The sequence below is a fragment of the Paramormyrops kingsleyae genome, chromosome 1 (genome assembly GCF_048594095.1).
Source record: "Paramormyrops kingsleyae isolate MSU_618 chromosome 1, PKINGS_0.4, whole genome shotgun sequence".
Taxonomy (NCBI): Eukaryota; Metazoa; Chordata; class Actinopteri; order Osteoglossiformes; family Mormyridae; genus Paramormyrops; species Paramormyrops kingsleyae.
The window spans coordinates 13,952,333-13,965,986 of NC_132797.1; the positions used below are offsets into that span (position 1 = coordinate 13,952,333).

General features: G+C 47.6%; 1 protein-coding gene across 12 annotated transcripts in view; it reads right to left on the reverse strand.

Annotated features, from left to right (window-relative positions):
- Positions 1–13,654, reverse strand: part of syt1a (synaptotagmin Ia) — a 168,690-nt gene that overhangs the window by 15,421 nt on the left and 139,615 nt on the right. For all 12 annotated transcript variants that reach the window (XM_072710088.1, XM_072710070.1, XM_072710068.1 and 9 more), the window contains 3 exons: positions 10,632–10,799; positions 9,888–10,055; positions 5,416–5,533 (listed from right to left, as the gene is read on the reverse strand). In XM_072710088.1, coding sequence (XP_072566189.1) covers positions 5,416–5,533; positions 9,888–10,055; positions 10,632–10,799 — 454 coding nt within the window. The remainder of the gene's footprint in view (positions 1–5,415; positions 5,534–9,887; positions 10,056–10,631; positions 10,800–13,654) is intronic.

Below are 13,654 nucleotides of genomic sequence, written 5' to 3' on the forward strand. Positions count from 1 at the left end.
CAGTATGTAGCTACTCACACATTAGCTCAGACATTAACTTGCAGGTAAATTGTGGGTGTATCTTCTGTTTCTTCACATTAACATTGTGGCACAGTTATAAACGCTACAGATCTTCCATTCAGCAGATCAGCTGGAGATGTCCTTTGGAATGTGCTCTGGGTCTATGAAAATGTTTCAAAATAATCAGTGTTCACGGCAGTGTCATCAACAAGGCAATACACACTAATGATCTACTAGAGTAATGAAGTAATAAAAATCCACCCCACCTTTGTAAGTATGACCTTGACCATTAGGAACCCGGGGTGGTAGGGGGCACTAATGAGTAACATTTTTCATTAATTCCCCTTCATTGTTTTGCATGCTGCCTTTCCCCGGGAGAGCTCTCTAATTAAAACAGCAGCAAACAGCTGGGAATCAGGATCAGAGGGATATCTGAGACTGCCAACACTCCCCCCGCATCCCTGCTTCACCAGAGAAGCTGTGTACACCAAACGCAGATGTTATCAGATGGCCCAGTTCTCTCTGGGACTTGTGAAGAGCATCACCTTTCGCCAGAACATGGTCAGGGGGGAGTCTTACCATGCTAAATGAAGGACCTCGATTTGGAAGGAGGTCCATGAATGAGCAAACATTTTCCATAAAACTTACGTTTTGTTTATTGATCAGATTATTGGGCAGCTTTTATCCAAAGCAATGTGCATTTTTGAGATCCCTGGGGATTTAGGGTCTTGCTCAGAAGGCCAACAGTAAAATCATAGGGGTGAGCCTAGGATTTGAACTAGCAACCTTCCTCTCACTGGCACAGCATCCGAACCTCCTAAGACACACGTCAGCATCTATATAACAGGTCAGTCTTACTGATATATGATCACATCCTTCCTTTGGCCATTAACAGACATGGTTTCAGCATTTCGTGCATACCATATAACAATTCTGACAGTATTCAATTTTTTTCTGTTTTTAAATATTATTTTTAGGAATACTATCATAATGAAAACATCCTTAACTAGCACGGCATGTACAATTAGACACTGAAAACGTGGCATAAAAAGAGGATGTGGGGACTTAAAAACACATCAGTTGCTCATTCTCTTCAGACTGACTCACGATGGGGGTAGTTGGTAATTAGGGTAATTATACACACTACACTACCTACTGCACTGCTTGTCTCAAGGCTGAAAGCTCATTAGGGTCCATTTTCACTTTACAGGCGGTGACACGTCTCTGCTTTGAATCCGCAAACACAAAAAAAGTGGAGAGTAATAGTTTGTGTCAGGTTCTGGATATTCGCCTGCCTTTAGATACCGCTGGGAATTTACATAAATTTAATTTTATGCTTCAACCCGAAGGCAAAACCGAAAGGCAATGTTGGTTTTCTGAAAGACGAAATTACAACAAATTCATTCTCAACTGATTCGGTCAACACAATAATAGGACAAACGGAATATTTGCTGTATTTATAGAACATAAAAGGATATGCGTTATCAGTTATTCCAATTTCCCCTGGTCTTCTACCGAAGAAAAAACAGCATAATTAGTTGTTGTGGGTAAAACAGAAGAATGCCAGCTTCTTGTTTGACATTTTGGAGTGTGGCGTGTCACGCCACAGACACGCACTTCCACAGGAGTCTGCGGACCATTCGGCGTTGTGCAGCAGTGAGAGCCCAAGCCAGTGAAGTATCAGCAGGTTCCTCCAAGCAAGTGGTACTGCCCTCATAACTAAATCCCTGTGTCCCGCCATTTTGGCTCCATCCTCTGTATTTATATCTCCTACTCACATTTAATGGACACTTAATTACCTTTGTCTTGGAATTATCAAATTATAATTTAGCCTTGTTAGTGAGTGGCGGCCCATTTCTGTGCCCAAAGTCATTTTTAAGCATTTAACAATATGCAGCATCTTCAGCTACTTCAAGAAGATATATTAGTGCCATATTTAGTAATTAAACAGATAAGGATGAAATGTGGTTCCCTGAAACGGTAAAAATATGCTAAGTACTCCAAAATGGACTTCAGTCCGTAGATGCTTTTTTCCCTTGAACCTGAATTAAACATCCTCATTTGCTATTACTATGTAAATCACATACATTGATCTCTTGAAATTTTGTGCAGAGAGAACTACACGCATATGGTGAACTGTCAAAGAGTACTTACTAAATTGCTTTCTTATTAGTAAAAATTATGTTTAAAAATATTAATTAACAACAGAATATTTCATGAAAGAAACTGATGGAAGCTCATTTTGCTGCCATCTTTCATCCCTCGCATTAGAGATGAGCGTTTGCCGTGAAGCTCGGACAGAGGAGGCGCTGAAAGTCCGGCTCATCGGGCACCTTAATGGGCACCTGTGAAAACCCGGTGACCTTGGTGGTGGGTAGGAGCTTGCTGTGGGGAGGAAGCCACATCCGGCCAAGAGGGGGGCCTTGATAGGCTGCAGGTGTGCTTGGCTTAGCCAGGCTGCGGTCTCATCGCATGGATCAGATGAGTGGCAGTTTGCGGAAACAGTTTGGTCAGCAGCCTGACCAGAGCAGGAAGGGAACAGGCGGCGATTGCTGGCGGTCGGCAGATGATGACATCTTTGTGTATGTGGGGGTTTGCAGAGCATTGGGGACAAATGGTGAAGCATTTAGCCTGGCCTGCAAAGGACACAAATCCTCTCTGCAGCACTGAAAACTACATCCAAAATGAATGCACTGAGAACTGCATCCAAAGAAACAGGACTGAGACGTGAATCCAAAGGAACAGCACTGAGATCTGAATCCAAAGGGACTGCACTGAGACCCGCATCCAAAGGGACAGCACTGAGACCCGCATCCAAAGGGACAGCACTGAGACCCACATCCAAAGGGACAGCACTGAGACCCGCATCCAAAGGGACAGCACTGAGACCCGCATCCAAAGGGACAGCACTGAGACCCGCATCCAAAGGGACAGCACTGAGACCCGCATCCAAAGGGACATCAGTGAGACCCGCATCCAAAGGGACGGCACTGAGACCCGCATCCAAAGGGACATCAGTGAGACCCGCATCCAAAGGGACATCAGTGAGACCCGCATCCAAAGGGACATAACTGAGACCCGCATCCAAAGGAACTGCACTGAGACCCGCATCCAAAGGAACTGCACTGAGACCCACATCCAAAGGGACATCAGTGAGACCCACATCCAAAGGGACATCAGTGAGACCCGCATACAAAGGGACATCAGTGAGACCCGCATCCAAAGGGACATCAGTGAGACCCGCATCCAAAGGGACATCAGTGAGACCCGCATCCAAAGGGACGGCACTGAGACCCGCATCCAAAGGGACATCAGTGAGACCCGCATCCAAAGGGACATCAGTGAGACCCGCATCCAAAGGGACATCAGTGAGACCCGCATACAAAGGGACATCAGTGAGACCCGCATCCAAAGGGACGGCACTGAGACCCGCATCCAAAGGGACATCAGTGAGACCCGCATCCAAAGGGACATCAGTGAGACCCGCATCCAAAGGGACATCAGTGAGACCCGCATCCAAAGGGACGGCACTGAGACCCGCATCCAAAGGGACATCACTGAGACCCGCATCCAAAGGGACATCATCACTCTAATGCCAGCATGCCTAAGTGAGCCTCTGCTTTCTCAAAAAGCTTCCAGAAGCAGCCTCAGGCTTTTTCAGGACTCATTACAGGTGATTTTCTTAAAAGCATTGTAAACAACTGATGATTTTCTCACACATTCACTACACATCTCCTGTAATCATACATACATCATGTTCCTCCACGGATTCATGAGTCATCACCCTGGTTTCAGAGGGGAGGTTGCTGTGATTCTCTACAGCTTCCCTGGATGCGTGCAGGTCCAGCCTTGAACATGACACTCGCTGATGGGGTCGGTCATTGGACCGCCTGGTGCTGTGGAGCACAGCTTATGCCCAGGATCATGAATAAACAGGAGGGTCTGGCCTACTCTGGAAAGCAGTGGATCTGACCCAAAAAGAGCTGTGAGCTGTACATTACAGCATGTGCAGCAAGGAGAGCGTGACGGTGTGGAGTATGTGCATGAAGGGAATCTCCACAGACGTCCCTCTCAGTCACTGAGACAACATAATACAAACCTCTACCATCACACAACAATTAAATATACCAACACGGATGCTCCCTGTTTTCTTGTTTTTTGTTCGGTTTTCCTGTTTCTAAATTCCCTCTGGAAAATGAAAAATGAAACTTGATTGGCTGGTTGATGTTTTTATGCTATATTCCACCTTGACTTGGTCCCGCCCACTGCACCTCTGCACTCTCTGCCCACCCTGAGTAGTAAGCACACAGCATACCGTGGCTCCTCCCTCGTTCCTCCCCCATCCCTCCCACATTCCTCCCACGCGCCGTGGCAGATTCGCACCACGCTGCAGCGCTCCGCCACCCACAGGGCATGTCTTGGGAATTGGGAGTTTAAATCAGGCTAAAACTTCATTTTCTTCCCGCACTCCTCTGCGAGCTTCTCGCTGCTGGTCTGCTGATACAGGATCAGCAATACGAGTCGGGTACCATGTCATTTTTTAAACTCTCTATTTTGGATGGGTGGCTGTATGTCTCGCATTGTGTTAACACCCCAGTGAGTATGTGCCATGTTTAAGCGACAACATTTCATATTTATTCATAACCAGACACAGTAATTGCTTTGTTGGTGAGTCTGTGTTGCCTGCTGAGGTTTTAATGGGCAAAAAATTATGTAGTAATATAGAGGCAGTTCACTGGCAGCATGGTTGCTCCGTGGGTAACACTGCCACCTTACACATTCTGGTTGAGATCTTCTATCTTTTCTGGGGGGAGGCAGTGTATGGCTGTACCTCTTAGGCCTCTTTGCCTGTGATCAGAAGGCTGCTGGGTTGAATCCCGTGCTCAGCAGAGTGGTCTCATCCCCCTTGGTCCCTTGAGTAAGGCCCTAAATCACCCAAAATGCTCCAGGTCTGCCAGATAAACTACTGACCCTATGCTCAGACGTGTGTGCATGTCTCAAACATTAAGGAGATACGATATGTGAAAGAAGCATTCCAGTGTACCTGTACTTGTGCAAATAAAACATCATTTTCATTTCAGTTTCCAATATTTCATCATTTGAAGGCCCAGTGTTGTCCTTATCCCATTCTGAGACTTCAGTTTGCTGTGTTTAACAGGTATGTAGCAGCATTTTGGAGGAAGAAAATCAACCCGCCGGCTAATTTGCATGCAGAAATACTCAGTGTGCGACACGCTGTTTCCATTATGCATCACAGGCACCTATAAATTCCTCTTTCTGAATGAACCCTGGAGATTTGTGATGCAGCCTTGGTCTTATCTGAGGCTGGCAGCCGGGGCCAGATTCGGATCTCTTCCCATCGCCATCTCCACCACCTGATCGCTCGCCGCTGAAACTCCCCCGGTCTCTTCTCACCTGATAAGCCACCCACATCCATCTTCTTCAGGTTCTTGGCCTCCAGAATGACGACGGTCAGCTTGCCGGCCGTGGGCACGTAGCGCAGGGAGAAGCAGATGTCACCCAGCTTCTCTTGCTGCGAGGAGGAAGCGGAGAAGAGCTCAGTTACTTGCACGGCAGGTGGAATGCACGTGAAGGCCAGCCGGTATTATGGGATGCCGGAGATGTCTGACCGACGATAACGACATTGTCTAGCAGCTCCCTGGAGTGAGTCAGTTATATTGGATGCAATGGTGACACCCTTTCTGGACTGATAACCTCTTCATTGACCTACTAACTCTCCCTGCTACACCAACATAACAACCGCAGTGACAATGCTCTGTGTTTCATGTTTTTGTGTGTAGTGTTCATGTTTTCCACAGGGCGATGAGGTTCCTATGTAGTAAATAACATATGCTTGTGTTCTTTAAAATATGTTTTCACACTAACTCTTTTTCTAACCATATTAAAGGTGAGTGGGCAACGTCACATAAGTATTATGACATTACATAAAATTCAGTACATTTGGCTTGTATTAATACTGTAAATTGTAAGGCAATAGTGTTTTCATGATCCAAGTATTACTAATTTGAAAACCAATGCACTATGTATATCTTCTATACCCTCTATATACATGCACTGCCTTAGTAGTGACCAGGTGTACACTTCACTACATGTTGTACTCCTGCCTCTGATGTTTTTAGTTCTCCTGTTCTTTGAGTGTCACCCTGCGCTGAGATGTTTGGGAGATGAGTTGTGCAAATCATCGTCAGTTGCTGTAATTTCCGTTGCCAGTGACTTCCTGGGAATCTCAGATGCACATAAAGTTCAACACACTAAGCAGCGTCCAGATCAGCACCGGCCACTTGGCCTCACCAACATCGACGTCTTGCTTATGAAAGTGTTTATCGGGTTTGCCTGGATCCAGGCCTTACTGTGATCTCTTGGCCTTCCATGCCCTGGATCGGGCCCTAGTAGGGGCGTATATAGGGCTGTGGTCACAGGGAGCACTGGCCGCAGGTTAAAGCTGATCAGCCCCCCGGGTCTCTCACAGACTCCATGCATAATGATAAGGTCGGCACCTCTGTATGAATTGTGACCCCTCTTATGCCCCACACCTTGAAAAAATCCTAGACGTCATTTGGGTTCACAGCCAATGGCTTTTTCATGCCGGCAGTCTTTGGCTGCCAAAGTGCACAAGTAGTTGCCATGGCAATAAGCCAAGCAAAGCAAATATCCACAGTTATGATATAGTTACTCTATATGTGTTTATAAAAGCTGCCACCATGTTACCATCCATCCACCCATTTTCCTTCGCTTATCTGGCGTAGGGTTGTGGGGGCAGCAGTCTACCATACATCTAAAATAACACGATCGTGTGACAGTGGGTGAACAGGCGTTTCCAAAACTGGCTTGTCCATGCTTGGTAGATAGCTATCTGTATAATACGAATCTTGTCTTGGCTCCTCCGTGGTTACATTCCCGACACTGTGTTGCAGAGTAACACACCTGAACACGCCAGTTTGTGGTGGAACACATTTGATATTTGATTATCCCAGTTAGCTCACATGCTTTGTTTAGGATGTGATATTTCTCGCAAAATCTACTCCATCCACTCATCCATTTTCTAGCTGCTTATCCTAGGCAGGTTGACAGGGCCCGTGGCGGGGGAGCGCAGTGGATGTGGAGTCCAGCGCATTGCAAGGCACATACTGTACATGAACGCACTTAGAAATACAAACTGGGGCCACTCTTTCCTGTAGCTGAACAAGTACAGTATTGTTCTAACATACAATACCAGTCAAAAGTTTGGACACACCTACCCACAAAAAGGTTTATTTGTACTAATCTATACATTTTAGAATAATTATAAAGACACGAAAACTATAAAATAGCATATATGAAATTATGCACTCACCAAAAAAGTATTTAAAAAATATTGGGGTGGGGCAGTTCTGTTGGTTGGGACTCAGAAGGTTGTTGGTTCAAATTCCGTGGTCAGCAGAGTGATGCCACCACTGGGCCATTGAGCAAGGCCCGTACCCCCAAGACTGGCTGAACCTACTTTCTCCTCTATGCCAGTTTCATGAGGTGGCCTTCTGGGATGCTTTTCCAGCTCTTCTGAAGGAAGTCCCACATATGCTGAGCACTCACTGGTCACTTTTCCTTCACTCTCTGGCCAAACTCCTCCCAAACCATTTATACTGTGTTAAGGTCAGGTGGCCAGGTCATGTGATCCGACACTATCACTCTTGTTTGTCGGCGGCTTGGCGTCTCCAAACTTTTGATTTGTACTGTTGGTTATAGGTTCAAATCCCAAGGAATGCAGATAAATTATAACCCTTTCCTCCACTGTAAGTCGCTTTGGATAAAAGCATCAGATAAATGAATAAAAATGTAAAACTATCTGTCAGGTGTGGGGGGGGGGTGGTACCTGCATGACATTGGGAGAACATGCAATCTCCACACTCCACCCCAACCCTGGAAATATGGGCTAATATTATATAGGCCCCGACCCCCTCATTACCCTGACAAGTATAACCACATAGAAGATACATGGATGGATGGATAGATTGATCACATATACATAAAATTTGTACAGGATGGTAAAAAAGGCATCAAACTCTCTGAATCTGAATGTTGGGGTTACAGCATTTACAGCATTTAGAAGAACATTATCTTGGGCCACCTATACGTGCCATATTCCCGAAGATTCCAGTGATGGGGGCAGCATTTTGCCGAGGGTACAGTCATGTCCTCCATTTCAGGGCCGGAGATGCAGACTCCCGCCAGCAAAGTGACCTTTCCCTTCCTGCTGGATGGGCGGTCTGTCAGGCACATGAGCCCCAAGGGCCCCAGCGGGACGGGACAGAGGAAGGGGCTCGTCACTACGGCGCGGTACCCACGGGGTGTCATTTACAGCTGCCGGAGATATGTGTGTGAGGAAGCCCTGTCAACACCACACAGCCCAACGAAGGAGATCCAAAAAAAGGTAAGATAAGACTAGGGTGTGACATCCGTGTAATAAATTCTGATGTTATTTGACTTCAGCAGACCACCGTTATTTCCGCCCAGGCAGAAAAAAAAAAACTGGCTCAGGGAAGTCAGACAGAGAGGATTCACACTGAAGATCTGGACATCTGCTGCTTTATGTGCACGGATGATGTCCAAGATAAGCACTTAAATCATAAAAACACGTCCTAAAGAATCACATTCTGGTACAGCTTCAGCTTTATGGGCTAAGTGGATTCTGCTCAGCATTCACAAGTTATTCTTATTAATGACCAATTAACACCATCTGCTCCTTTCTTAAAAGATGCATTTGTGTAATGTGCACTTATATTTTGACATTTTTAATGCAATGTTTTGTTTACTATTCTAGTTATTGTACTAGCTCTATAGTCTGTAACGCTTTTATGGCAGACTCATCTAGAATAAAACATGTAATAAATCCGTCTGCTCCACATGCGACATGAGCAGGTGCTGGAGAGCAGCGTGAAATGTCGAAAAGCAGAGAGCAGCGACGTCGGGGGAACTGCAGACCACCCTCAGGGACGACCTGCAGGGGTGGGCTTCACTTACACATGCCTATTCCTGGGACACATGTAGAAACAGAGCTTAGAGATGGACACACGGCATGTGAGCTCTTCCATAACCTACTGTATGTCAATTAGGCATATATACTGTATGATGGAAAGTGACAGCAGGAATGTCACACTATGGATGCATCCCTGAATGCATTCTAATGACTACAGATCCCAAAATAGTGTCCCTGCTGTGCAGGCGAAACATGCGACTTTACGGAGAGGCAACTTCCTAATTAACCTTTCACTCGGAGCATCCGTGGCTAAAATACACATCGCCATGGCAACCTGCCTGTCCTGCACACCGTGACATTTTCCACTGGAACGGAACGCGCGAGGGAGTCACGCGCTGATTTATGATGGGGGTGGGGGGGGCGGCGGCATTTTCCTGAGAGATCAGGATTTATCAGGTATCCAGATTTATTCGGTTGTTACCTACTGTACTGTACAGACACGGGCTCTTTCACCTGGAGAGCTCACACAGTTTATAGGCTGCGCACAACTCTGCTCCTTAATATTTACTGAGAAAGTTCAGGTTCAGAGGTTTGCTGATGCTCCTTATCGCATAAAAACCTGCCACACGGTGCTAACAGCTCTGACTCTCTGATTTTTAACTTCTCCAGCTTCATTAACATATGGGATGTGCTGTTTGATTTGATTCATTTGCTCTTATCTGAAGAGGCTTCCTGTACATTATTTCATATTGGAATAATACACAGCTCACCATGTTGATGGCACTTTTCCATCAGTGCGATTTAGGTCAAGCCTACTGGGGAAAGTTGAGTCCCTATGCAGACATGTGGCCTCGCCTTGCTTGGCCCCTCCCCCTTCATGATGAACACCACCCCCTGATGTGGTGGCGCTCACCTCCTCCTTCTCAGCGCTCAGCAGGTCGCGCCACTCCTCCGTCACGTGGCTGAAGTCCACCTTGTTCATGGGTACCCTGACGTCGCCGATGGCGTCGTGCTTGGAGAAGCGGTCGAAGTCGTAGACCGTCATCACCAGCGTCTTGCCCCCCAGCTCGGTGTAGGGCACCTGCCGGGTGAGAGGCGGGCAGGAGGGGGGGTTATCCACCTTACGAGGACTATGGCTCAGCAAACTAACCAAGTCACTACAGTCACTGCTAACTCACTATATTATTTCCTTCCCACCTTAGAAACCGAAATTCCACCCAGTCGGCTTTATGTCATCGATTTCCGTCTGCCGTTCACCGTCTCATTATATTACCCACAATCCCCACGGCATTTTAAAACCTGCCATGGTCTCAAGGAAGGTACATGAAGCCTTTTATCTATTACACACATTAAAAGTAATAACCTAAATACCTGACTATTTTAAGAATGAATCGTTACGTTATCGGAAATGCTCACTAGCTGGCTTTATCACTGGTTGGGTTGTGTGTAATTTTAACAACACATAATGTCCAGAGAACATCTTACAGCTTCACTGCAGCTGAGCTGAATCTATATGGTGAGGAGCTGTGTACCTCGCAGCTATATTCGGCCCATGTTGTGCTGTTGGTGTCTATGGTGTTCTGCAGGCAGACTCGGGTGGGGCTGTGTGTGCTGCACCTACACTCGCGTGGTGTTGTTAAGTGGAGTTAAACGGCACCTTGAAGATGAACTGCTCGTTAAAGCAGGGGTTCAGCGTCTTCCTGTGAACCTTCGTCTCAAACTTCTTCTTCTTGTCAGGCAGCAGGTAGACCTTAACGTAGGGATCAGAGGTGCCCCCCATGTCCATGGCGGGCAGCTCGGCCGCCTGGATGATCCCCACTATGAGCTGCGGCGGGGGGAAGAGCCAGAGGGAGCAGATATCAGCACCGCGCATCACCACCCAGAGGCACTAGCACACCCAGCCACTCTGCACCATCCAGGCGGCCAATGGCCCTCATGCCCAAGCTTATTACAGACCCCACACTGAGGAAGGTATACCATCTCCCTGCTGTCTAAAGCACGGAGCTCTTTTCTGACACCTTAAAATGCAAGAGGCTGCATCGCATCGCACTCTGAAAACTAATAGCACATGTTACATAAAGCAGTGTTTCTCAAACCAGTCCCTGGGAACCCCATACGCTCCATGTTTCTGCTTCCTCTAAACTCCCAGGGAATTGAGGGAGAGCAAAAACGTGGACCGTCTGGGGGTCCCCAGGGACTGGTTTGAGTAACACTGATATAAACAACACAGCACCTTTCATTAATCAGCCGAGGACCAGAATCCGGTCAGTACTTTGTAATTGGACATGTGTTTTTTTCCATGTTAACATAAATGTCCAGAAGAAAAGAATCAGGTTAAAGTTCTCCAGAGGAGAACCAAAAGGCAGAGGCCAATCAAACGCACCTCTTAAATCAGGTCAGGGCACACTGGTGTGGTGTAAGCCCCCTTCTCCGCATGGATCTTATGTATTTTATTTGGGGCTTGATTGACCTGCCAATCAGGGGAGCTTCTGCTTGGCCTCTGGGTCAGTCGGGGGCAGGGAGGCAATCAGGGCCAAATCAGCAGCCTTGAGCGGACAAACGCGGAGGTGACAGAGCTGGACAGGGCAGCCGAGTAGTGCATTAACACCGCTGACGGGCAGGGCTCACAGCAGATGGTGCAGGGGTTCCCCGCTGGGATGGCGGAGCACACGGCCAACTCAAAAACACCACACATCCCAAGGCACTCACATCTGCCCCCTGCTGGATGACCATGAAGGTGATGGATGCTGTTCGATGGTGGTTTTGTTGATAAAGGAGTGGTGAGCAGGGTTAAGGAGAACACTGAGGAAGAATCGTGCCCATTATATAACAAAAAGGAAATTAAACTAATACTGAATTATGTTTGTTAAAAAGCTGCATAAAAAGAGTGATCTAGTGCCAAAGATCATCTGTTAAATTCTTGTTTATTTTAACAGATGCTTTTGTCTGACGCAGTGCACAACTGAGAATCTGAGAGCAGGGCCAGAACTGTGGTTAAGTACCTTGCTAAAGAGCTAAATGGCGATGTAACTACTCCCCCAGCCACGGGATTTGAGCCCACGACCTTCCGGAGAGGGGCACAGGTACAATGCAGAACCCTGAGCCCCTAAGCTACATGCTGCCCACCAGAAAAGGCCACATTAATGTCCGGCTTTGCATATGAGCAGGAAAAGCGTGGGGCTTTTTCATAGCAGGCTATATAAATCGAGCTGGCTGTGAACATGGTTAAACGGCAGCTCTCTCCCTTCCCAGCATGCCGCTCTGCCTCAAGTCCTCTCTTGTCCTGCCGCTCCTGGACACGGGCAGGAAGCAGGAGGCCACAGCAGATAGCAGCGAGGGCCTTAGCCAATCATTCAGTGGCTACCAGCCTGTCCTGGGGGGAATCTCCCATAATACACTGGCCTCTCTCCACAGGAGAATTCTGTGTGCTTCAGAGGACCCGGCTCTGTGAAAGCTGTCGCGTCTATTCCCCATCCGGAAAAAAGGGACAATGCTGCCTCTTAGAGGTCAACAATAATCTGCCAATCCATTCTGAAGATACCCCCCCCAGGACTCAAATAGGTATTACAGAGGATGGGGACATGGAAGCCCCACTGCGATCACATTTCCTTATAACACGGTTTGTGATCCCAAGCAACACAGGGGCCCCGTGATTATCTATGCCTCAGGATAATAGTTCACAGTCAATTAGAGGCAGGAATGCATTAAAACTGCGAGATGTATTAAAACTTTCTTTTTTATTCTGCTTTTTCTGACACGCTTTTTTTCCCTGATCGTCTTGACAAGGCCATTGTGCTCAGAATAATCGGGGGGAGAAGCGTACTTTATCCAATGGGCCGTGACTCCTTTCAAAGGCAGGAAAAAAAAAAGGACCTGGCTCAGAGGGTGAGATTCTACATTCAGAAAGTGAAAGTACAGTGAGTGCCACCCACCCTGATATAAAGGCCTTTCATTCGCCGTCCACACTGGACGCCCTTCGCTCTGGCGGACCGGAAAGGGCAGATTACCTTTAAACAAAAGCGGGGACGTTCTGGGAGAGGGAGGGGGCAGAAGTCACCCCGCTTCAGAATCCACTACACCAGCAGGGTAATAACCGCGGTATAGACTGGGACCTCTGAGACAGCGGAGGCCGAAAGGAGCTTTCTGTGCTGTCACCAGCATGCTGGTTAGCGGGGGCACAAAGTAGGCCGCTCTGATTGTGCGGCCCTCTGATTTATGCCCCTTTTGTGCCATCTGCACGCCCCTGCCGCAGGGCCCGGGAGCTCAGCAATGCTCCGCCTGACTCAACGCCACTGAACCTTATGGTAGCGCGACACCCAGGGGTGTTCGCGGAAGGACGGGTTTTTAACATGCTAGCATGCTGACGTCACGAAGCCAGATTCTGGACTGACTCAGCCCGGAATGTGTGGCGCGTGTTAGTGCACGTGTGCGTACGCGCTCGGAAAGCGTCACCAGCGCACAGATTACCTGACGGCGTGCGTGAGCTTCCCCCTCTGAGAGAATGCAATTATTTTTATTTGAGTGCTAAATGTTGGACGTTTCATGCCGAAGCAGACTGATGGGACGGCCTGGATAATCACTGCCTGTCTTGATTGTTTACATGGCGAGATAGCGGGCCAGCCGGGAAAGCCGTAGCTCTCCCCGACCGCCGCTGTTATCTGTCACTGAACATCTGCCATC